This window comes from Dipodomys ordii, unplaced genomic scaffold (assembly GCF_000151885.1).
Source record: "Dipodomys ordii isolate 6190 unplaced genomic scaffold, Dord_2.0 Scaffold28, whole genome shotgun sequence".
NCBI classification, from domain to species: Eukaryota; Metazoa; Chordata; class Mammalia; order Rodentia; family Heteromyidae; genus Dipodomys; species Dipodomys ordii.
In genome coordinates this window covers 1,025,510-1,052,718 of record NW_012267244.1, presented here as the reverse complement: position 1 = coordinate 1,052,718, position 27,209 = coordinate 1,025,510, and the positions used below count along the sequence as shown (strand labels likewise).

Sequence of the window (27,209 nt, the reverse complement as noted above, 5' to 3'; positions counted from 1 at the left end):
AGTCAGTTATAAATCTTCCTATTCATGGGGTTTCTATATTTGGAGATTCCTTATTACTGCTTCAAACTCATTTACAGATCTAAGAGTTTATATCCTTTTGATTCAATTTATAAGCCATATTCATTTAAAATTTAATGCATGTGTTCAAGAGTTTCCAATTTATTAGTAAGCAAGCTTTTGAAGTATTTCGTAAGAATCCTCTGACTTCATTGGTGTTTGTTGTGATACTCCCCTTTACATTTCTAATTTTATTAACTTAGTTTTCTTCCTCTTTTTTGTTAGTTTGTCTCAGAGCTAGTTGTCTCAATCTTGTTTACCTTTCAAAGAACTAGCTTTTTGTTTCAATGTTTCTTTCTATTGTGGTAAAATCATTAATTTCTGACCTAGTCTTTATTATTAGTCTTCATTGTTTCTATTCATCTACTAATTTTGGATTTGGGCTTGTTCTTCTTTTTTCTAAGAGCTCATTATGCTGTTATTGATATCTTTCTGATTTTTAAATGAAGTCATTCATAGCTGTAAATTGCCCACTCATGACTTCCTTTCTTTGTTCTCTAATCTTGGCATTTTAGTTATGGATTTAAAAAAAGAGAAAAAAAGGAAGATAAAAGGGAGACAAGAAGGAAATAAATTAATTTCATTTGGAGTTCATTTATTTCTATATGGTTAATTCGTATCCAAATTGTTAATTATATCATTGAGTTTTGTTTGTACTGGCTCAGCAACTCGATTTTGTTTAATTTTTCATCCATAAAAGTGCTTGATTATCATTGACCCAGAGTCCCATTTTGCTTCCCAACATTTTTTTAAGCCTATCATTGGTGTGTATTTAGAGTGGACTTTCCTGTGTGAACTTACTATACATCTTGTGCGGTATCACAATTGGCTTTTTTTATTGTCAGTGAGGGCCAAATCAGTTTTTATTCTTATTCCATTTTTGATACCTACTACTCTGATAATTTCACTTCTGTTGATTTGGCGCTATTTTGATTTTGATTGTCTCAATTTGGGTACCATTTAGGTTTGGCTTGAAATTAATTTAATGATGCAGCAATAATATCAGCATTCAAAGTATACATTTCAGAGTGGAAGAAAGCTGACGCCAGTGACACTTTAGTGCCAAAAGAGACATTACATTTTTAATCAGATCCCCACTGGATACATCTATCAACGCGCTGAGATCTGCTCCGAATCCTACTCCACTCCCATCTTGAGAGCTTTCACCTAACTCCTCCTCCTTTCCACTCAGCAGACATTTTACTGAGTTCCTGTAATATGTCAGGTACTTTTCTGTGCACTGGAATTCATGATAGCACACAAATCCTAAAATTCTCAGCTCTCGTAGGACCTCCATTAGAGATTATTTTTAATAATATCTTGGATCAACTACAATTTTGATCATCACTAGAACAGTAAATAAAGTTACAGTTCTTGGATTGGGTGTCATGCACAGTTAAGGCAGAAGTATGATGGTGAATGCAGTATCTGCCTTTATCATTTTTTCAACCCAGGAACTGTATTTTTAAAAACAAGTTTTATTTCTTTCATCACAACCAGGTTCATGATGACATCTTTCACTACATTTTCTATGACAAATTGATACTGGCTGAAGACTATTAGTTATTTTAAGGCTAAGGTTATAGACTTAATGTTAAGCCAGGAGAAGATTAACTATGTATTTTACTCTTTTATAATCAAAGGTGTCAGTTTTAGAAGACTATATAAGCCTTCCAGCTTGGAAAACAAAGTTAAACTGAGCATGAGAGTAAAGCATACTGTTGATTTAAATCTCAGTATCATACTTTAAAACATAGTAGTAAGAGACAGGATTCATTTTTAATTAGGTGGATTAGAGTTTCTCTCATTAATTAGGTAGGTGAGTAAGACTGACTGTTTTTAAAGGTAGTTGTATTTATTTTCATGGACTTCCTTATTTTGTTGATCTTTGGTTGTGATTAATGAATTTTTGAGCAATGATGACTATGTTAATTTGAGTTTGTTATTCACATACCAAGGCCTAACATATGGAGCACTAAACTGAAGGTAGTGAAATGTATTCTCTACCCAGGTTCAATATGTCCTTTCAATGCATTTTGAGTTTCTTCCTACTTTGTCAAGATAATGTGGGTTAATGCATGGCAAGTAAAAGTCCTAAAATGAGAAGATTGTAAAAACAAATAAAAATAGTGATTTTTTTAAATCTCATTTATCTGGGTATAATATCTGCTGTTCCTAAACAACATTTCAATGGAAATATAGATACTACTGGTAGAAGAGCAGCAGTTCTTTTCATTTCATTTAATAACAGTAACAATAAATAATAATAATAATGGACATTCAAGTAGCAATGTCCAAGTTTGTGAGCACCTTCTCATTATTATCTCCTCATATTCTTACAAAAACCTCGTGTATGAGACCATGTCTATGTGACATCATGATAAACAGACATCACAATCTCCTGGATACGTCTATCTTATTCAGCAAAGCGGATGCCAGATTAGATTATATGCAGGCAGTTATTCTGCCATTCTTACCTTACCTCTAAATGTGCTTCAGAAGTAACCCAGTGCTGGAGCACATACTTTGGTGTTCTTATTTTCCATTTACCTTCAAAATCCCTTTGTCAGATTGTTTGCTCCTTAAATCTTATTCCTGAATATCAAACCCCACTTTTATTGAAGGTTAGCAGAACAGCACAGGATCTGATTCCTTTTTTATTTAGGAAAGGAGTATAAATAGGCTAAGATCCCAGTGAATGTCTTTTAGGAATTTAAATGTAACTCACATTTTGTTTTATCCAAAATATGAATGGTTTTTTGTTTTGTATCAAAAAATTAGACTCAGCTGTTAAAACTATTTCATTACGTAAGTCCAGAGAAATTATGTTATCTGAGTCACTTCTACTTTTCCTAAAGAATCCATATGGCAAAAGGCAGGTGGTAGTTGATGCTTACTCCACATCTCTGAATTATTCATAAATTTGATGATGCTTGTTTGCATTCCAAGCTGATTCATTGTCAGCAAAGGGATAAATCATGGTGAATTGGCTGAGTTTCAGTTCAGTGTTCTGTTTAATTGTTTAATTGTAAGCATCTTCTCTGGATACACATAGGCATATGTTTTATCACATTGCCATTTCTGTGAGGATATACATTTTAATTCCAAGAGAGATTTCCTACTACAGGAATGAACATCTGTCCATAGTTTGGACTCAGCCATTGGGACTTCTCCCATTGGAAAGTGGTGATCAATTGGGACTGAAGTGGGAGATGGCAGCCTTAATTGAATGTCTTCAAGGCCAAGTCACTCCATAGGTGTGCAAATGAAGAACACTGCTAACATGGAGAATGATAACAGTATATGCCAAGACTTTCCATTCACAACATCCTGGACAAACAAAATTCAGAGGCAGGCAGAAGTTAGCTTTCCAATCATCTTTTGGCTGATTTAGTTTGTTAGTCCCATATTTATTGAGTATTGGTTAGCATGTAAAGATGTTCTCAAACTCTAGCTGGAAGCATTAATTGTTCTGTCACATTTTATCATCATTTCTCAGTTTCTCTTCCACCTCCCTTCACACACACACACACACACACACACACACACACACACACACACACACAAACCACCACCACCACCACCACCACCACCACCACAAAAATCACAAGCCTAGAAATACAGAAATCAGAGGTCAAAACTCCACTCAGAACAAGTTGTCATTTTAAACCTTTACTACTAAAAGGCACAGTTAATATGGGTGGTAGATAATTGGCATGCAATACTATGTTAACACTAATTTTTTTATTTTACTAGAATATGCTAGTACCACAGTTAGAACTCAGGACCTCACTCTTTCTTAGCTTGCTTGCTTAGCTGGAGTCATGCTTCCAGTCCAGCTTTTTGCCAGTTTAATTGGAGATAGAGTTTTACACACTTTTCTGCCCTAGCTGGCTTTGAACTGTGATCTTCTGCTCTAATAGTAGACAGGTTTTACAGGTGTGAGCCTGTAAATTCTGGTGGTTGGCCAGGATATAACATTTCTATAATTTAAGTTGTTTTTATTTTCTTTGAATTTTGTCGATAACATATGGCTGTTCTGAAAACGAAAGTTACTTGGAACACATTTCCTTACCATTGGCTCTGTGACAGAAGGAACACATTTCAGTGATTACTACAATTCTAAAACCATAATGTCCTTAAAATACTGTCACTATACCAGTGACATTTTCCAGTTTTGTCTTTGTTTAGAAATTTAATTATGTTTATTCTTTTTGACTATCCAATGGAAAAACACAAAAAGTTAGAATATTTGAATGAAATTGCCTTGGATTCTTTCCAAATTCTTTACACAAATATTTCTGTAAATCTTCATAAATACCAAAAATAACTATTAGACAAGGGATAAATGAAATTGAACTACCAAAAGTAGGACATTTGATGAAATACACATGAACATATCTATGTGTGTGCGTGCACATGCATGCACATACATACACACACACTAATAGTAAGCAAGAAGTTTATTTTAGATTAGTATCATCTCTTCTGATAAGTATGGTATTAGTAGGTTATTAAAGGATATGTTAGCATGTTTTTCACTTTGGGGTTTCATTGCACAAGCTGCGTAGAAGCAAAGTATCATGTTCTAACTGGAACAAAAACATTGAGAAAGGGGAAGGGGAAGTGGATGCTGCAAAAACTGGAGCCAGCCAGTTTGAGCTGGCACTGTGGGTAATGACTAGAAGAGGTGGACCAATGTAAGGGAGGAACACACCAGTGGAAATTGCATTCAGGCAGAGAAAGTCTCATTTCTCTGTCAAGGCCATTCAGGAACTCTCATTTGAATGCACAGTTATAAGCTTAATGTTCTCACAAACTTCATATTCTTTTATGAAAGAGGCACAGGAATAGCTGTCAGTGCTATCTGAGTTTTACTACATCCCTCCTCACCCCCAAGATTTGTCTCTCTTTTTCTCCCCTTCATCTTTGGAATAGGATATAAGTATTGCTAAAATAACATCCTGGGTTTTTATTTTATTATTTTAGCTTCCTGAGGAAAAAATAGAAGTGAGCCTGCTCCAGTAGAATTCAAAGATCATGCATATGAAGTCAAAGCACTTCCAAATATTCTAAGAGTATATCAAGAACAAAGAAAAGTTTACTGAAAGCTGCTGCCTATTTGTAGAATGTGCTTAGAGGAACTCCATTTGTGCTCAATTAATGAAGGGATGGGACAATCTTTATAAATCCTCCTGAGGATTTGTTTGAAGTACAATGACTTAATTGATATGAAGCGATCAATCTAACAAATTTTAAATACAAATAATCATTTTAAACTATGAGAATGACCTTCAGGAATGAGCTAAATTGAATGGGCACAAAGGTGGCTATCTGACTTCTAGTATGTCTCAAATTCATTATTCCCAAATCAGTTCTGTCTCATTAATTTTAGGGTTTACTATTACTAGGAAGCAATCGAAACCCATTTTAAAACTGCTAGACAGTTTCTACTCTAGAATTCCCTGCCAATTCAGCCCCCCAAGTTAGAGACAAAATTGGGAGAAATATTAAAGTAAAACATAGCCATGCAGACGTTCTTAGAAATTTAAAGATACAGTACCTTTAGGGTAGACTCGACATAGTGGTAGTCTAAATTCAGGTTCATATGGAATAAAATATCTTAAATTAACTTTGCATCTGGACACACATCACAAGAGACATCTAGAATCACTTGTAATATTTATTTTAATGACTAGACGTCAAAAGGTAATCATGGCATTAAGTTTTCTGTGATAATTGTGCTTATAAAGAACATGGATAACCAATATAATCTTATTCTCTGCATTGATTTCAATCTCTTCTTTCAGGAAACCTGATACTAGAGTAAAAAGAAGTTCACAGACAAACGATACCTTTCTTTACTCTACAAATTCTTTGGCAGATACCCATTGAGGAAGGAACTTTCCAGAAATTGAAACAAAGAATTTAATGCAAAAGTAGATACTTGCTAGCTTTTCTTTGGTGATAACTCAGTCCCAACAGATTAGGAAAACTAGTCATATGTATTTTAAGTCCTAAGTGCAAAAGTGACAACAAGAAGTTAATGAGGACCTTATAATCTTTGGCTAAACATGTGCTGGACAATTAAGTAACAATGCAGGCAGTATTCAAGTAAGGAACCTCTAAGAGGCAGAGCCAATAAAAGGTTAGATCTGAAAACTTAGAAGGCCAGGTATATTTGAATAAATGGCTATAATGTGAATCATTTCTGGGAGAAATATGTATAGACAATTGAGGAGTTTTTTGAGATTGATTGTGGTTTCTTAATTTGAGACTACTGAGAACTTGGAGCGTACAGATTGGAGTCAGACTGAGGACTGTAATTCTTATAGGTCAAGACTCCACAACCTGAATGTCTACAAGAGGCCAGACAAGTTATCTATATAAGAGAGGTTCTAGAGACTGGCAAGAATGATTGACAATGGTCAACATGTGCCCTCTAAAAGAAAGCCATTAGTCAACTCCCAAAGAGTCATTCTTTGCCCATGGCAAGGACTTCTTATTTTTCAGGAAAAGAAATGAATATCTGAATGGTTATATGTAATATCTGAATTTTTAAAGCTAAGCAAGTCAAATAAAACATGTGTGGAGACTGATTTCAGTCCACGACCCCACTGCCAAAACTGGGTAAGAAGAGGTCAGACTTTCTCAGTCAGCCCAGAGGAAGGGTGAACATCCTGGGAATGTTCTCATAATGGTGTCTTTAATTGATGTTGAAAAAAGACCACCAGATTCCTTCAGATTACAGGATGCCTTTCTTCTTTTCCTTCAATTAGGACCTGGGGGGAGATTCAAATAAGAGTAGGATGTGGAGACTGATAAAACGGATCCATAGGTGTATTTCTAGCATGCCTGGCTAGAAGCACTAATTGTAGCTCTACAGTGTTAACATGCTCCCTTTTCTCTTAAACATGCCCTTGTCTGCTTGCTTCTAGCTGCAACTCACTTTTAATTGCCCATAAAATTGAACAGTGTTGATTGGGTAACTTGTTTGGTTGGTTTGGTTTTTGCTTGGTTTGCTTACTAGGATATTCTGGGATTTAGAATGTGGTCAGAAACATTCTAATTCCTGCCCATAGAGTCAGAAGACTTGATCCAAGTCCTGATGCTGTTACTTCCTGGCCCTGTATAAATTACAAGCCTTCTTTAACATGACAACCTCTTCCTCACTCATGAGTCTTGAACTCAGAGCCTGGGCCCTGTCCCTGAACTCTTTTTGCTCAAGGCTAGCGCTGTACCATTTTGAGCCACAGTTCCACTTCCAGTTTTTGAGTGGTTAATTGGAGATAAAAGTTTTAAGGGGACTTTTCTGCCCATGCTGGCTTTGAACCATGAGCCTCAGATCTCAACCTTCTGGAAGTAGTTACAATAGATAGGTGAAAATAGAATCAGGTAACTTGAGGGGATGAGTGGGGTGAGGAGACTTGGGGACCTTTGGAAGGGATGACATTGTATTCATAAACTGCTATGTTGTATAACTAAAGATAATAAAAATATTTTTAAAATATTAGTGTAGTTGTAGGAGAAAGAAAATCCAGTTGCAATATGGATTTAGCAAGTCCCAAAATGTATGGAGAGTTAGGAGGAAGAAAAGGCAGGTCATAAGATAGGAGGAGAAAGGCCATGAATACAGGTACCTTGTCTGTTCATATTCTTGTCAAGAAAATGTATTTGACATAGGTATATGCCTGTTCTTCAGACACACAGATAATATTCTAAGGTGAATGAGATCCCACATGTCTATCTTTCTGCATCATCAATCAGCAAGGTTATTTTACAGCATAACAACATTAATACCTAGTTTAATTTAAATAAACATGATGATATTGAGCAACACATAAAAATTCACATAAATTTTTAAAGATTCTGTATGACGCATATACACAAAAGATATCTTTGGCACAGATATAACCACAAACTTCCAAGGGAGAATGAAACATTTATATTCTTTTCCTAAAGAGTTCCTCAAACTGAAAAGTTTGACATATAGTAGGTATGCTTGAATTTAGTTTTTGCAACAGGTAAATGTTATTAACTGAAGTTCAAAAAGTTAAGAAATGTCCCTTGTTTCATTCTGTTAGGTACTAATGATTTTATAATTTAAATTCAGGATTCTTTGGTTTCAAAACTTGAAACCTTTATGTTATAGAAGAAAGTAAGTGAGCTCTAGTCAAATATGAAGAAGGAAGTGTTCAATCATATGAAATATGAAAAAGTTACAGGTAGTTGAGAGCTAAAAGGCAAGCTTGGCATTTGGCCGTTAGAAACCATTGAAGCCAGACTAAAACACATTGAATAGTGAGTTCAGACTACAATGACACACAGCCATTATAACATTATAACATTAACCATTCTAGTGGTTAAAATTAAGGAAAATAAACAAAATATGTAATATTAAATGCTAACATTGGAAATAGCTGCTGAACACATAAACACACTTTTTATTCTGGGATTCATCAGTGTTATTTTCTGGGATATAACCAAGAGATGTATTCTATAGAAGACAACACTATGAAGTGTTAACTGCAGCTTTCTAAATGATAACCCCAAACTTTAAGCTTCTCAAATGCCTGCCAGAAGTAGAAATAATATATGACATATATTCATTCAACAAAATACTGTGTGAAAATGAGAGGAGTGAAATATTTATACATGCAATAGCATGTGAATCTCAAAAGTATGGGTTAAGTGAAATAAGTCATGAAAGAAACAGGGCCACTGTGTTTCCATTTATCTGAACTTCAAGAAGAAGAAAAGCTAGTTGATAATGATACAAGTACAGATGGTGATTACTTTAGGTTACAAGGGTATTACCTGGGAAGTGTCATAAATGAAACTTACAAGGCATTGGAAATATTCTCTGTCATGATCTTGATTGTGGCAGCATGGGTCTATATATTTTAGAAACTTCATAGTCTATGAGTATGTATCCCACTATGTATACATATATACATATATATCCCAAATTAAGGAATAAAATGGACATTTTTAAGTATTCTGAGATGGTAAATGAGGACAAAGCAATAGGGGAAAAGATATTTTGTAAATGAAAGAATCAGACAGGAAGTCCAACACCTAGGTAACACGAGGTCTAGAATGTCAGAAAAGAAAATAGAAGAGAAGATATTGAAAAAAATAATTTCAAGAATTGAATAATATAATTCAGAAAATCTCTTCAAATGCTTAGCACAAGAAACATAAGGTATATTATTATGGAGACATTTCAGAATACCATGAACAAAAAGAAGACATAAGAATTTCTATAGGACCCTGACCTTTAAGATTCCATGTTAGGAATCAGAATGGTGTTAAGGTTTTTAAAAGTAATTCTGGAAGATTATCATGATGCTAGAATTATAACCATATAGTTTTATCCAGAAATCTGTTCCTTGCTAAGCTACAACTCAATTGATGAAAAATTAAAAATATTTTAAGTCATACAAGGCCTCAAAAGAATTACCTTAAAAGCTGGATGCTGGTGGCTCATGCCTATAATTCTAGCTCCATGGCAGGTGAGATCTGAGTATGGTAGTTTGAAGACAGCCTGGGAAGGAAAGTGCATGACATTTTTTAAAATTTTATTTTATTGTAAAGATGCTGTACAGAGGGGTTACAGTTACATGAGTAAGGTAATGAGTACATATATTGCTCATAATATTCTTACCTCCACTTAAACACAAAAAGTCAAGTGGGATCTATGTTTCTTTGGGCCTGGCTTACTTTTAAGTGAAGTAAGCTAGGCCCAATGAAACATAGGTTCCATGGTTTTCCTTATTTGCAATAACTAGTACATGTCTAGGACAAGCAAAAAAGGTCAAAAGCTTATATGATCATATAAGATGATGTTAAGTGAAATGAACCCCAAGGGACACAGTGTTTTTTTCTTGCTTGCTATTGTTTTTAACATACTTATAATGCACTATATGATTCTCTTGTTTCTTTTGTATGTTCTTCCCCCTGGTGTAACCCCTCTTTTCACTGTATCTGATTCCCGGTGTCCTGCATCTTGTATATACATTTTTATAATTTGGGGAGGGGAAGGGATATAACAAAATGCTTAAATAAGGATACAGGTTGACCCATTGTAACAATGAGATGTACAAGACACTATGTTGAAAACAAACTTTACAATTTTGGGGGGTGGGGAGGGAGAAGTTGGGGAGGTGAGGAAGGAAGGGATGGTAGGGAATAAAAGAGAAGGAGGTAACAATGCTCCATAGGAAATGTACTCATTACTCATGTAACTGTAACCCCTCTGTACAGTATCTTTACAATAATATATATATATATATATATATGGATATGGAAAAGAAAAAAAGTCAAGTGGAAGTGTCCCTCTGGTAATAGAGCCCTAGCCTTGAGCAAGAAAGATTAGGGACAGTGCCCAGTCCTTAATTCTAGCCTTGGGAAGGGCATACCCAAACACCTGAACAGGTGTGCATGTGTGAGCATGTGCAGGCGTGCGTGCGTGCACACACACACACACACACACACAGAGAAAAGATTTACCTTGATATATGTATCTCAGAAAGCTAAAAGAGATGCGGTTCAGTAAGAGGAAGGAAATGGGGAACATGTGGAACCCTGGGACTAAATGAATATGAATAACAAAGGAGAAATGCTTGTGGGAATGTAAGTTGACTCTCAGCTGCACACAGACTTAGGTGACCAATCTTGTAAAAATCTAGCTGGATTGAAGTCATATTATTGACTTCCTTCAAAAGATGTGTAATAAGTCATCCCTATTGCTTTGTGTCTGTGGTGGCAGATCAGGGGAGGGGAGTGATAGCACAGAATCCTCATCGTGAGAGGATGGGAGCTCAGTACCACGTTCCCTTTGGAAAACCTACCCAAAGACATAAAGACATCCTACGCACCCTCACATCCTACTTCTAATGTTAACACATGGGTCTTAGGGAAGATTTTTATGATCCAAACTATAGCATAATATTACATTGTAACTTTAGTGATCATTACTTCTTTCAAATAGACCCTAAGGATTAAAATCATATTTTATTCTACTCACTCGTCACTCAAAAAATACCATTTCACTTAAACTAATACAATTTCTGCTTATTTAAAACTAAAGTGATGAGTAATTGGTAGGTAGTTAAGAATTTATTTTTATATTTTATATATTATTTTATATTATATATTATATTATATTATATATATTATATTGTATATTATATTATATATTATTTTATATATTATATTTTATATATTATTATTATATTTTTATATTTTCTTGATCCATTCAATGAAATTCGATGCCTCCATCAGAAAGAATGACTTCGCCCCATTTGTTAGAATGGGAAGACTTGGAAAAAAACTATATTAGATGAAGTAAGCCAGGCCCAAAGAAACAGGTCCTATGTTTCCCTTATTTACAATAACTAGTGTAAGTCTAGGACAAGCAGAAAAAGTCAAAGCTATGTACATATGACCATATAAGATGATGCCAAGTGAAATGAACCCCAAGATAGGGAAACAACTTGTTTTTTATTTTCTCGCTATTGTTTTTAAATATCTAAAATGTAATATGTGATTTTTTTCTCTTGTATGTTCTTCCCCCATTGTATAACCCCTGTTTTCACTGTATTTGATTCTGATGCCCTGCATCTTGTATATACATTTTTCTAATTTGGTGAGGGGAGGGGAAATAACAAAATGCTGAAACAAGGATATAGGTTGACCCATTGTTACAATGAGACGTACAAGACACTATGTTGAACATGAACTTTACAACTTGGGGGAATGGAGGGGGAGTTTGGGAGGTAGAGAGGAAAGCGATGGTAGGGGAAAAACAAAGGAGGAGGTAACAATCCTCCATAGGAAATGTACTCATTACCTTACTCATGTAACTGTAACCCCTCTGTACACTATTCTTACAATAAAAAAGCATAAAAAAGAATTTGTTTTTAAAGAAAATAGCTTTTAATGGTGCTAGTAAAATCAAAACAGGTTTCCAATTTCAAACCTAAATTCTAAGTTATAGATTTGAAAATAGTGGTATCCTGTACAGAAAGAATGTTTGTTCAACAATCATTTATTACATCCTCACTAAATCTTATCCAATCCATTGTTAGTGGAATATCAACAAATAGAATCAGCAAGAAAGCTAAAATGTAGATATCAGTGGAAGCTTCCACAAGTCCTAATTTTGGTCCAAGTTTCATGACTTAGGAGAATTAAACATTTTTCTTTGTGATTTGAACTCAGGATTTATTGTGCTCAAGTCTCCTCTGAAATGTCTACTGTTAAAACTGTGGAGTGGACCTCATGTAAACTTTACATTAATTTTTGTTGGTGTTTTTGTTGGTTGTGGAGCTTTGAAATTGGGGCCTGGACACTGTTCCTGAGCATTTTTGCTCAAGGCTACCACATTGAGCCATAGGTCCACTTCTGGTTTGGAGGTGATTAACTGGAGTCTCATAGACTTTTCTGCCTTGAGCTAACTTCAAACTGCAATTGTCATTGCTCAGCCTCCTGAGTAGCTAGGATTATAGGCATGAGCCACCAGAGCTCAGGTTTATATTAAGTGTTGTGTGTGTGTGTGCGTGTAGTTTGTGTGTTTGTGGGTTTTTTGGTTTGTTTTTGTTATTTGTTTTGTTTTTGTGCCAGACCTAGGGCTTAAACTCAGGGCCTGGGCACTGTCCCTGAGCTTCTTTTGCTCAAGGTTAGCACTCTACCACTTGAGACACACTGTCATTTCTGGTATTGAGGAATCAAACCCAGGGCTTCATGCATGCTAGGCAAGCACTCTACCACTAAGCCACATTCCCAGCCCAGTTTACATTAGTTTTTTTTAGTATTTATTGTGAAAATACTGTATAGAGAAGTTACAATTACATGGGCAAGATAATGAGTACATTTCTTATCAAGCATTGTTGCCTCCTCCTTTGTTTCCCCTACCTATCCCTTGCCCTCTCCCAGCCCCCCCCACCCCCCCACTCCCACCCCCACCCCCTACCCCTGGTCAAAGTTGTAAAGTTCGTTTTTTGACACAATGACTTGTACATCTCATTGTTGCAATGGATCCACCTGTATTCCTATTTAAACGATTTGTTTTGAAAACCGTTCCATCATTTTTAAGTAAGTTTTTATAGTGAAAATACTGTATAGAGGGGTTACAATCACATGAGCAGGTGTTCATATGACATATATTGAAAAGCAATTTTATGAAATTAATGTGTTTAAAAAATTATAATCCTTAGTAAAGATCTCCAGTCAGCTTTGACTGATTGTATAGAAATACTTGCATTAATAGGACTAGTTTTGAAAGTTATATGCAAATATTAATTCTATTTCCATATTTAAAGCACTTACTACAGCTATTGCATTTTAACTGTTTTCTGGAAGCATCATGTAAATAGCAAAGAACAGAGGAAATTTTTTTTTAAAAGTGAGCCCAATGCAGGGTTTGTCATTGGTTATGCATGAGACTGAGTTTCTGTTTCCTTATCAATCACAAAAGGATAATAATAACCTTATAGGATTAAGAGAATTAAAACCAGAGTTAATTGAAGCAAATGATCTACCAAAACTAAACACTGTAAGAACACCACAGTGCTGACTACTTTCTCCCCTACTTATTTGAGCTAAAATATTGCCAATATGCACAAAATACTTGGGGCTTCAGGACAATGCTCGAATTTGCCTGCTCTTTTTTTTTAAACAATTTTGAGAGTACTGGGTTTTCTTGAGGATGAAGCTCATTGTTAGTACAGTTTCTCTTTTTTGTTTTTTAATGGAGCTTCTCAAATATTGTGACTTTTGACATTCATCAATGTTGTGTTGTTTCTTCACGAACAGTTACACAAATGAAAACACCATTCACACTGGTCAGTAGTTGAAAACTCACAAGAAGCTGTAACATTATAATAGGTGTGTTCCTTTAAAATTTAATTTTATTGACCTTCAAGTTATTTACCATATTGAAATATTAGTTTACTCTTGTGGCTTGCTGTTCACACACCTAAATAGTTTCATGAAAATAATGGCACTTATTTATATTTTTTCAGCTTGCTTGTGTGTGTGTGTGTGTGAGAGAGAGAGGGGGGGGAAGGTGGGAGGGAGGGGGAGAGAGAGAGAGACAGAGTATGTAAAGGGGCCTTAACTCAGGGCCTCATGTTCTCACTGTGTTTTTTCACGGAAGGCTGGCACTCTGCCACTTGAGCTATGCTTCTACTTCTGGCCTTTTGGTGGCTAATTGGAGATAGATTTGTCTTCCTGGACTGCCTTCAAACTAGTATCCTCAAATCTCAGCCTTTTGAATTTCTAGGATTACAGGCATGAACCACTTAAAATTATACTTACTAATAATTTTAACCTCCATAAAAATTTCATGAAGTCAATACAATAATTATTGCCTCCATTTTACATGGAAGGAAAGAGTCACAGGGATGTTTAGTAATTTTCTAAACTTCATAAAATATAGAAGTAATGGAATCAAAATTTAAACTAAGAATTCCAGCTTTAGAGTATTTTGTTTATTTGTTTTGAGGGTAAAGTGACTATGAGATTTGAAAGTTGAGACTCTCCAGCCTATTCATTTCAGATATTCAAGTATCTTTAGCATGTTCTCATGACCTAGGTATCTACCAACACTGAGATGCAATCTGTATTTTGTGGCTTCACTGTCTTCCAAAGATCATATCTGTTGGAAATGGTAAAATAGACTAGACAAATTCTACAGTTTTGGCTCTTTTCTGCTTTCCATCATACAGTGAGCACTGCCTGCAGGATTCAGAGCAGAGACTGGCTGGGAAAGCAGTGCAATGAATGCCAGACAGGTGATTTCACCAAAATGTCTAAACTGGAAGGTACCAGTGGCCCAAGCCTATTACTGGTCCTAACTACTCAGGAGACTGAGATCCCTTAGGATTGAGATTCAAAGCCAACCCAGGAAGAAAAGTCTGTGAGACTTTATTTCCAATTAACAAGCAAAAACCCGGGAATGGAGCTATGTCTCAGGTAATAAAGTGCTACCCTTGAGCAAAAAGGCTAAAGGGCTAAAGGACAGTGCCCAGGACTTGAGTTCAAGCCCCAGTACCAGTATGCACAAACACACATACACACACACACACCATACACACACACACACACACACACACATATATACACGCACAGATAAATAATAACTACGATTAGTTTTTCTTTCCTCAAAGACTTACGATATCTGATAAAGCAAGTCAAGTTGTTCATATAATACCAAATTAACTTCCCCAATCCCTCATGGTCATGACTAAGTTCCTTAGTTTTTGTCAGCCAGCTAATTATATTATGAACTTCTACAACTCCTGAGGTAGCCAACAAAATAAATTAACTTTTTACTTAATTTGAAGTGAAAGCATTAATTAACATAAGCTGTAAGACTGTGTCATTTGTTAGTAAGCATTAATAGAACTTGATTTTCTTGATTTTTCCACAATTTTATTAGCATAATTAGTTGTACATGTGAGTTTCTTCTCTTAAATTCTTAGAGAGGAAAATGTTACAGAGTGAGCATAAGCAAGAAAGGGTGTAATTCTTATAGAAAATGTATTTAATTTTTTATACCATATAAATCTAGATAAGATATTTTATATCTTTTATTATTTCAAAGACATAGATTTTATTTTCTTGTCAATCAAGTTTCTGTTACATTACTTTAAACTAGTCCAATGAATTAGTTAAATAATTATTAAGTATAATTAAAATACTTTCTGAAATCTGTAAGTAAACATACTATGTGGTATGCAAATGGTTACAAATGAATTAACTGAAGTATAATAAACTCCACAGAAAGTTCAAATAGTACAATTCTTTACAAAGACTAAGTCAAAGACCAACAAAATGGGTCTTTGCAATGGATATGGGTACTTACAAATGGGCACGAATGGGCCAAAGAGTAGAAGAATGAAGTAGAACAATGAAGAGGGGGAAGGAGGGAAACTGCAGGAATGAATTCATTGTATATACCAGAGAATTGAGAAAAATAAGGGAAGGGATGGGTTGAAAGGGGATGAAGATGTTGAAGGGATGACAAGAATCAAGATGCATTGCATATATAAACTGCTTTGTTAAATGGTAAAAAAAAAAAAAATTCAATACATATCCTTAAGAAAAGTGAGGGAAGGGATGGGAGGTGGATTAGAATGTTGAAAGTGGCAACGTTGATCAAGATACACTGTTTTCATAATCTGTTTTACTGAGCTTCAACTCCTTTGTACAACTACTTACAGATAATAAAATCATTCACAAGAAAAAAATACTTTCTGACATATACAACAGGTGATACTTCTAATCCCAGCTGTTTGGGGAGAAACAGAAGAGACCAGCCCAGGCAAATACTTATTAAACTCTAATCTCAACAGGTAAATTTCCCCGGTAGTTCAGATCTGTCATTAAGTTTTAGTTAAGATAATTGTGGTCTCAGGATATGACTCTGGGCCAAAAAAAAAAAAAAACCTACCAGAAAAATAAGCATAAAAATGTAGAATGCCTGATGGCAGAACACTGGTATAGCAAGTGCAAGATTCTGAATTCACATCCTAGTACTGCTAGTAAACAGTTTTCTGTTAACAAATATTAAGATTACATAACGAACATCAAAGTAATAAAGTGGATTTTTAATGACAACAGATATTCTGTATCTGAAAATTATATAAAAATATAATTTTCATAGGAATAAATGCCACAGAATAGTGGAGATTTGTTTAGTAGCTGAAAGAGATAGGAAAAGGAACAAAATAGGAAGTAAGCTTGCTTCTACAGAATTCCTTAACTCAGTTACCAAAGAACTAAGAAACAAAACTTTGGAAATTTAAGTCCATATGCAAACCTTTCCCGCAACCTTTGTGATGTTCAAATCATCTTGACATTTCATCTGACCTTTGAACTTGGCCTTCCTCCCAATGATATGCTTGAGAGCCTTCTGCACAAACAGGAAGTACGTGGCCTTAGTGATGGTCCCAGTATATACACGCATCATTATAAGTGATTATTTTAAGACTTTTAAGTGGTTGAGAGCACAGGCTTTGAGGACAGTAAATTTGGCCCAAATCCTGGGAGTGCTGTATCTTAGGTCTGTGACCTTGTTGAATTTACTAAGTTTTAGTGAGCCTCAGTTTTGTCCTCTTAAAATGGAGCCAATGATCTCAAAATTACAGAGGTTACTAAGAGAGAGGATGAAGTAATGCCTGTAGGGCATCTAACCCAGCCTTGAGCACATGTTAACCATCTGGTAAACTAGGAATAATTGTAGCATTTGTACTGATAGTAGTAGTTATACTAGTACTGACAAAAATACCTTAGTACTTCTTTAGATGGATCTCACATACAAAGAGTTTTGCTGTTGGTGAATGACTCCTAGAGAACTGTATCTCAGAGAGAAAAAAACACTTCTTATAGAGAAGAAAAAAAACTTTTATAAAATTTGCAAAAAAATTTTAACTTAAAATCCAACTGTTATCTTTTACAAAATGACTTGTAAGTACGTCTTTGAGAATGGCAGCTATTACAAACATTATACCAACAATATGCACAGACAAGCTGTGCTATTTTGTTTTCAATGATAAATGATAACGTTTGATCGACGGACTTATTTAAAGCTCTATGCTAACACAAATACCTTGCTTCTAACTGTGCACACACTATCTTAAGGAACATGCTCATGTACAACTGCCTCTGGCTCAGTTATAACTCTGGACTTCATTTGTGCACATTTCACTTCCTATATCTGTTGAGAAAACAGAGACACATTTAATCATTTAGCAGTTATACGTAGCACAAATAATATCTATTTTGTTTCCAACATCAGAGACAGGATCCACTGAGGACAAGACATGTATATAATACACCATTTGAAAATCGTAAATGTGATTGATTTTTGTACTGTATTTTCTCCATGACAACTACAAAACGAATAATAATTATACAAACCTGTCCAGACGAGTGTCTGTCATTCAATAGTTGCCAAAAACTAATATATTGCATAAAACATCTCTAGGACACACCTAAAATATTCAGAGGTGCATTTATCTTAGCTCTCATGGTTCTTTCCCTTTAATACAACTATATATTTTATATAATAGCTCAAATATATATTATATACATATATGGAAGGGAAGAAGATTAAGGAGATAAGGACAGAGAGGGAGAGAGAGATACAGGGAAGGGGGAAATGAAAGCATGATATAAAAGTGAACACAATAAATTTTGTGTCCTCTGACATGAGGACCCTGTGGAGGGACAGGTTAGCCAAATGTATTTAAAGTTTTCTGTATATTGTTGGGAGCAATGAACTGTTACGTGAAGTCAATGGAAATGACTATAATTAAGGAAGATGTCAGCAGTGAACGTTCAGATTTGGTATTGACAGAATATTCCTGATACTTATTAAGTATTCTCTTAGGAGATAGAGGAGAAATACAAATGAAAAAGATGGTAGCTGCAGGCGAGTGGGAGTAGTAAACACAGTATGTCATCATAGGTAATGAAGAAAGATATAAGAAGTTAAGCATGGCATCTTTCCAAGGGCTTTGTTCATCGGAACATGCTCCAGGCAGTCCCTACTGAGCAGTTAAGTAGGAAAAAATAAATACAACTGGTAGCCTTTACTTAAGCATTATGTTTCCACTTCTGTCTTCTGTTGAATTTCGTAGGGAAATATAGGTATCATCACTAAGTTCTATTGATTTTTTTTATTTTGTTCTCCAAGTAAGTTTTTATTTTTTATTGTGATCTTTTATATTTAATATATTGTTAAAGGTCCTCAGCTAGCTTTTAGTGTTTCTACTTGAAGAAAGTTTAAAAGTTGCTCAGAGAAAATGTTGATGAAAAGTTTAAACAAAAAGGTGTGTGTCACTGCAGACTGCATTCATATGAGGAGAAGTCCTGACACTGGTGAATGCCGGGCTCACTGCAGCATGACGCTGGTCACACACCAGCATGTGAAGAAGCTCCCTTGGTCTTCAGTGTCAGTTACTCACAATTTTCTACCAAAAGAGATATTGTAGGCATAGATGATTTGTAAGGAACCAAGCTAACTTAGCTGTAAACTTTTTGTGGGTTTATTTTTACTTAAAAATTGTGCTTTTTCTCATCAAAACTAATATTTAAAATAACCTGTCCACTAATTTTGAAAGAAAATAGGAGGAAGCTTTTGTGGTCAAGAAAAGTCACCTGCACAAGAAAAGAAAAGAAAAGAAAAGAAAAGTCACCTGACTTAGAACATGCATACACAGAACACGCCAGGTCATCATGAGGATGATTTTTGCTCTAAACAGAGCACCATGAAGGTGGTAAAAGTATAGATAAAGATATCAAATAATAGTAGCAGTATCCAAAACATATTAAATACCCACTATATTCCTACTTTAAGCCTAGATATAAGAAAAAGGACGTCCAAATTGAAACAAGAAATAGAAACACATATGACACTACACATCAGACATAGAACACTAATAAGACATTTAAGACATAAACAAGGTGGACTTTAACAACTTCCCCGGAAAACTGTTTTGTAAGACTTTCCTGGCTGTGGCACAGGAAAAAGCTGGCACACTGAAGAAACTAAAGCAGATAAGGGGAGAGTCCAGATGGCTAAAGAGTTTGCAGGGGAAAGAAAACTGAACACAGAGAAGTTGCTGGAGGTTAGCAGAACCCGCGCCCCCCCCCCCACTTCAGCTGAGTATACATCAACCCATGTGCATAGAAAGCACTGGAAGCTGGAGGGTATCTAGAAGAAAGAGGGAAGCATCCCAGGTACAATGCCAAGAGGAGTACATACTCATATGTGTTACATAAAAAGAAACTCAAGATTCACACAATTTGGATAGAGAATATAGAGATGTTTTGCCTTCATTGGGGGAAAATGAGCCTTAGAGTGAACACTATACTTCTGCCCAAGAAACTTTTTTTTTTGGCCTAAGAAATTTTTAACAGCAAGATTAAAAACTTCAAACAGCTTCCAGATACATCCTAGACCAAGCTACAAAATATAGGAGTACAAGTATCCAACACTCAAAAAGAAATGTCTTTTATTCAAACATGCCTGACAAAAGAGGGAAATAACCATATAACCTGATGTTAAACTAAATGAACCCCAAGATAGGGACACAAGACGTTTTATCTTTGTTGCTGTTCTTTTTGTTGTACTTATAATGTACTATATTTTGTTGTTGTTTCTTTGTAAGTTCTTCCCCCATGGTACAATCCCTGCTGTATCTGATTCTGGTGTCCTGCATCTTGTATATACATTTTTCTAATTTTGAGAGGGGAAGGGAAATAACAAAATGTTGAAATAAGGATTCAAGATGACCCTTTATAATAATGAGATGTATAAGACACTATGTTGAAAATGAACTTTACAACTTCGGCAGGGGAGGGGCTGGAGGGAAGGGAGGAATTGGGGAGGTGGGGAGGAAAGGGCTGGTAGGGGAAAAATAAAGGAAATGGACTCATTACCTTGCTCATGTAACTGTAACCCCTCTGTACAGTATCTTTACAATAAAAATATATAAAGAAACAAAGGGAAATATGATACAGAATTAGGATACTAATCAATAAATTAACAACACTGAATGTTTTTAAAAGGGATTTAAAATAATTATTATAGCTGAGTTCCAAATATTTAAAAAGATGCTAACCTGGAACTGGTGGCTCATATGTGGCATCCTATCTACTCAGGAAGCTGAGATCTGAGGATTGTGGTTTACAACCAGCCTGTGCAGGAAAGTCAGTGAGACTCTCATCTCTAATTAATTACCTAAAAGCTAGAAATGGAGCTGTGGGTCAAGTGTTAGAGTGCTAGCCTTAAGCAAAAATGCTCAGGAATGGTGCCCAAGCCCTGAATTCAAGTCCCAAAAACACCAAAAAGAAGAAAAATATGTAAATACATAGATAATATCAATTCAATTTTTACATGAAACCCATTGTGTGAGACGAGAAATACACTGGAGATTAAAGCAGATTAAGGACAATGGGAGAAAAATTAGCAAACTAGAAAGGACATCAATGTAACTTTCCAAAATGAAAATCTAAAAGAAGAGAAAAATCACATCCACAGAGCATTACTGAGCTATAGGAATGGCACAGGGTGAAAGAGGTTAATAGATATGTAATTGAGGTCAAAGATAATGTAGATGAAAAACTATCTGAAAAAATTAATTATATTTTTTCAAATTGAAACTATAAGCGCACAGATTTATGAAGCTTGGTGCCCCTCAAATGCCCACTATATTTCTAATTTAAGCCTAGATGGTATGCAAAGGACATCGAAATTGAGAGAAGAAATAGAAAAATGTATGAGAGTAGACATCAGTCTTTGAACTTCAGTATGAAGACACTATTCCAAGGCACACAGATAAAATTGGTCAGAACTAGTGATACAGGAGAAAATCCTACAAGCAACAACTCTAAAATCAGAACAAAATAAAACTAACCATATTTCATTCATGGGAAGGAAGATAAGAGTTACAGCAGATGTCTTTTTGTCAAAAATAATGCAAATGAGGAGGTACTGCAGCAACATGTTTAAGCTCCCAGAGAAAAGTTATTTTAAGTCTCTTCAATGCTTTTCCAATGAAGGTTAAATAAAGATGTCATCAAATATACAAGCCCAAAGAAGTTATGGCTAGCAATAAAGTCATTCAGGCAGTAGGAAAATGGTTCCAGATGGAAATATGTTCCTATAAAAATCCACAAAGAACATCGGAAAACAGATAAACAAGAGAGTAATAAGAAATTTTTTCTTATTATCTAAGTATATTTTAAGGGACATTAACTCTGAAACAAATGATAGCAATGTATAGTGAGGTTTGTAAGAATTGTACTTGTAAACCAAGAAAGAATAACTAAGGGAAAAGAAGCAATATTAAAGTGTGGTGTTGGCAGGTAACACACTGTGAGAAGCAACACACTTTGCATACCCCTCATCACCAAAGAAACAAATTTTCTTTGTGTGTGTATGTGGGAGGGGGTACTGAGAATTGAACTTAGGTCCTCCCATTTGCTAGGCAAGTGTTCTATTACTTGATGCCTGCCTCCAGTCCTTTTGATGTAGTTGGTTTGTCAAGATAGGGGTTTCATGGTAACTTGGCTTTGAACCAAGTTACTTCTACCTCTGCCTCCTGCCTCCCAAATAGTTTGGGTAATATGCTACCATACTCAGCTGTTTCTAAGATAAGTCTTATGTTAACTTTTGCCTGGGCTGGCTTCAAGTGACAATCCTCTTATTTCCCCCTTCTGAATAGCTAGAATTACATTCATATGGCCAATGGAAAAAAATTTTAATGCAGTTTTAGCAAATAAAAATGATTTTGTATTACAAAAGTGCAGTAGCTATCCTATACTTAACATTCCACAATTAATAAACTTACAATATAAGCAAATTGAAGTAGAAAAATACTTTGATAATATTAATACAGAAATAGTATTTGACAAACTTGTTACCCCTGCCCTCATTTTTCCCCACTTTCCTTCCTCCCACCCCCCCACAGTTGTACTGATCATTTCCAACATATTGTCCTTTGTCAAGAAATGTACTTATTACCTTACTTCCGTAACTGTAACTCCTTGACAATGAAAACAAAAAGATGTCATCAAAAGAGACTCCACTGTGAGAATTACTTCTGAGCAAAGGCTAGAGGTTGGTTGAAATAAAAATACAGATATTTAGGTAATGCCAGAATTTGACAATTCAAACTTACTTTATGTTCTGTTATACATGTTGTTTTCTGGCAAAGACTGCAGATGTAAAGCCAAAGATTCTGCTTCTCATTCTTCTCTTTCAATCAGCTTTGACCCACACTAAGAATTTTATTTTCAAGTCTATTTCCTATTTTATACTCAGTTAAAATGAATGGATATTCTGGGATTGTCTATCAGTGAGAACAATGCAGTTTACTTTGAAGATTTCCTCCTAAGAATTAGAGAGCAACAGCATTATTCAGAGTTCCTTAGAAACACAAAATCTTATAAATTTTGTCAATCTCAGAATTAATCAATTATTTTCCTTAGAGTTTTTAAAATAGTCATTATAAAGATGATGTACAGAGGGGTTACAGTTATCTTAGTCAGGTAAAGAGTGCATTTCTTTTTGGACAATATCATCCCTCCCCTCTTTCTCTCCCAGTTTTTCCCTCCCTTTCCTCACCCACAAGTTGTATAGTTCATTTTCAACATAGTGCCTAGTGAGTACCACTGCTGTATTTGTTCACATTTTGGTCACTCCATTTCTGTACCCCCCTTATCTTCCCAAAGTAAGATAAATGAAAAAAGACCAAAACAAAAAAGTATTTGTCTTATTAATCATATGAGTGTAGCCAACACATCAACTTATTTTCCATGTGAATGAAGAAAGCAGCGCCTCTCCACAATATTCTGCATCAATTTTAGCATGATTTAAACATAGAAATATCTGCTTTTCTTCCAGATTGTGTTCCTGGCATCTGCATATGCAAGTCCCCAACTCACCGAGGAGAGCTGCGCAGCCATAGCTGCTGTCACACATTACCTGTATCTTTGCCAGTTCAGCTGGATGCTCATTCAGGTTGGTACTAGGTCCCTCCTTCATCCTCTAATACCCTTCTATGATGTAGGTGGGGAGGCTTCAGCATCGGATATTCTTTATGCTAAAACTGAATTATTCCACATAACCAACACCCAGACTATAGACATAAGAAAATCTCTATAAACAATTCCATATTAGATAGCAAAGTAGGATTGTAAACATGAGAGGGACAGGAGATGAAGATTGCAATGTGGACCCTATTAGGTATGGTGTAAAACTTGAGTTTTTATCTAGAGGAAAGAATAAAATTCAGCCCAAGCCCAGAATTGCAGCATTGTTTACCACAGCTAAGATATGGAACCAACCCAGATGCCCCTCAATAGATGAATGGATCAAGAAAATGTGGTATATATACACAATGGAATTCTATGCCTCCATCAGAAAGAATGGCATTGCCCCATTTGTTAGGAAATGGAAAGACTTGGAAAAAATTATATTAAGTGATGTAAGCCAGGCCCAAAGAAACATAGGTCCCATGGTTTCCCTTATTTGCAATAACTAGTATATGTCTGAGACAAGCAGAAATGGTCAGACAAGTTGATGTTAGGTGAAATGAACCCCAAGATAAGGACTCAAATGGTTTTTCTTTCTTGCTATTGTTTCTAACATATTTATAAGATGATTTCATCGTTGCTTTGTACGTCCCTCCCCCATGGTATAACCCCTGTTTTCAGTGTATTTGATGTTGGTATAATTTGTGGAAAAAACAAATTGTTTAAATAGGGATACAGGTGGACCCATTGCAACAATGAGATGTACAAGACATTATGTTGAAAAATGAACTTTACAACTTTAGGGGGGAAGGGGGAAGAGAGAGCAGGGATAATAAGGGGAAACAAAGGAGGAGGCAACAATGCTTGATAAGAAATTACTCATTTACCTTGCTCATGTAATTGTAACCCCTCTGTATGGTATTTTTACAATAAAAATTTATTAATAAAAATTTTTTAATAAAAAGTAAGCATCAAAAGGGATAAAAAAGAATAAAATTCACTTAAGAAAGGGAATGATGTAAATTTTGGAATGACATTCCTGTTGGTTGTGAGTTGGAGATAGGATGGCCTGGACAAAGGAATGAATTAAATGTCTTAGTTGTATCACATTGTGATTGACATAATCTCATGTGGCTTTCTCAGTGTGGATGTAAACTGGTTCATGTATACAGATGAATTCAACCACTTGCACATTTTTTATTGTTGTTGTTGATGATAATGATGATGATGACGTGGTATTTGATTTAACAAGACTGAAAGTGGTATAAGTAGAAAGAGAATGAGGTAGTATACCACACAGGCTCAAGAGAGGTGTATTATTATAAGGGTGGATGCTGAAGAGAAGGGGAGCTGTGCTATACAGTCAACAGAACTAATTAGAACAAGCAGAGTCTAAGAGTTGAGTTTAAATTCTGGCTCTGCCACTCACTGTATAAGCCTAACTAAACAATAACTCCCTCCAAAGTTTGTTTCTGAATGTACTTAGAGGCCTAATAGTCCTTGCCCATAGAAATAGCGTTTTAGAGCTCTTTGAGCATCTCCTATCAAGAAGGATTTTTTAACTTAGCCATATAACATAAAACATATCTGCTGAATTTAAGATAAATTTTGTGGTAACAGAATGCTTTAGGAGTGTATCAATTGAAGCTACCATTTTGGCACATGGGTTGTTGTACAGGTGCTTAGATTGAGGTGCAGAAGGTCTTTGTCTACCCTGGCCTATTCAGAGTTTCTGATGAACAACTTGGATGGAAAGGCAGGAAATCTTCAGATGAGACACAGCCAAAAGGTTAGTGAGCACTGCAAGCTGCCTGCATTGACATGACAGGTAGAGTCAATGTGATAAAGCTGAACAGATAGGTTACCTACTAGAATGAGAGAGTTGTTATCTGATGAAATTTAATGTAAATGAGTCGAAATTTTAGTTCAGAGTAAACTAAGTAGCAATCAAACAGGGGAACAGAATACTACCTTGATTGCATGAGGAACTGTATAGAAGTGACTGTGGTTACAATGAAATCTGTAATTTTCTGTCTGCCTTGGGAGACAGTAACCACTTTCTTAAGACCTGCTTCCACAGGAACATCAGCCATCCAATGGGAAGTGGGAATTTAGGGAGGTGTTAGGTTCTATATCAGAAGGGCACTGAGGGAAACAAACAGTAGCTTTTTCTTGACAGAACCTGAATAATTAGGTCAAAGCTTAGGAAAGCAAGTTTTGATCTTTTATTACAAATGAAAGTACCAAAGTTGAAGAAACAATGTCTAGAAACAGAGTAAATCCAATGACTACAATTTATTCAAATGCAGAGAAATGGCCAACTATCACACATGCTTAGATGGATTTCCTGCTTTTGCAACATCATTAAACAAAGTGGTAAATAAGATTTCACTCAACTTAAAGGAGATCGGTGTGTGCTCAGTCTGTTCTTCCAGTCTTAGTAAATTTGATTGTGGCTGATGCACAGTGAGTAAATTAATTAGATTTCTGTATGGCTCGTGGTTTAGGAAAACTATTTAAAGTGTCAGTGAAGTTTAATGTATTTCAGATGGTGCACCACACATTTTTCATGGTTTGTGGTGGGACCGCAGGGAAAATTGTAGTAACTTCTGAATTCTAGGTAAGTTTCTTTTAATAGGTTACTTTGTGGTCAGAGGTTGCCACTTTACTAGCCTACATTTTCCCATTTATAAGATGTTGTGTGCCAAACATTTTTCAAGCTGAAAAATCTATTTTTAAACATTATGTATTAGATTGGACTACTGTTAGCCCAATCTTATTAGTCAAATTTGCTTGAATTATTTTAAGGAATACTAATACTTGAATGGTTCAGATTTTATAGTATTACAGGATAGAATCTGACATTATGTTTATGTTCACATAGCTTATAAGGATAATAAATTAATTATTAATTTTGAGTCATTGGGTTAGGCATGCTAGAATTTTTGTTTACATTTGCATCATGTATTAACTCTTAAAATAAAAGCCCTTTATTTTGGAAAGTTATTTTATTGTCTCAGGCTGTAAACACTTTAGAAAAAGTTTGAAGATATTTTAGAGAAGCTAAAGTGACCAAGCTGCATTAGGTAAGTTTTCTTATCAGACATGACAGTAGCAATAACAGTACCTTTCTTTGCAAACTGGAAAGATCAAATGAATTAATATATGGAGGAAGCTTAAAGTGGTGTCTTTCTCAGAAATCTTGCACACTCTACACAGTTTTTCATTGCTTAGGGTAAATAAGATAGAAGGGACCTGAAAACATAGTCTGTTTTTCCAGTATAGTTACTATATTTTTTTGGTTAAAAAAAAAGTACGATGGAAGTGGTGGAAAGACAGCTGACTGAGTGGAACACACGTTGCAAATCCTCAAGCAGCTGGATAATCTCTCCGCTCTTTATGAAAGCCCTTGCACAGTGTATACAGACTATATAACTAACAGACTTGATTCTATTTCCTCAGTTTCCTCTTTCCTTTGACAAAGAAATTATTCAGTACATGGTGGGAATGGAGTAACTAAATATTTTGCTTATTTTGTTTTAAAGCAAACAACTTACCAACTCCCCCCTGGGCCAAGAACACTGAGTTGTCCTGTTTGC

The 27,209-nt window shown here is 35.3% G+C and overlaps 1 protein-coding gene across 1 annotated transcript in view; it reads left to right on the top strand.

Moving 5' to 3' along the window:
• Positions 1-27,209, top strand: part of Adgrv1 (adhesion G protein-coupled receptor V1) — a 447,493-nt gene that overhangs the window by 262,252 nt on the left and 158,032 nt on the right. Inside the window, exon 83 of the mRNA XM_013015810.1 lies at positions 23,480-23,596. Coding sequence (XP_012871264.1) covers positions 23,480-23,596 — 117 coding nt within the window. The remainder of the gene's footprint in view (positions 1-23,479; positions 23,597-27,209) is intronic.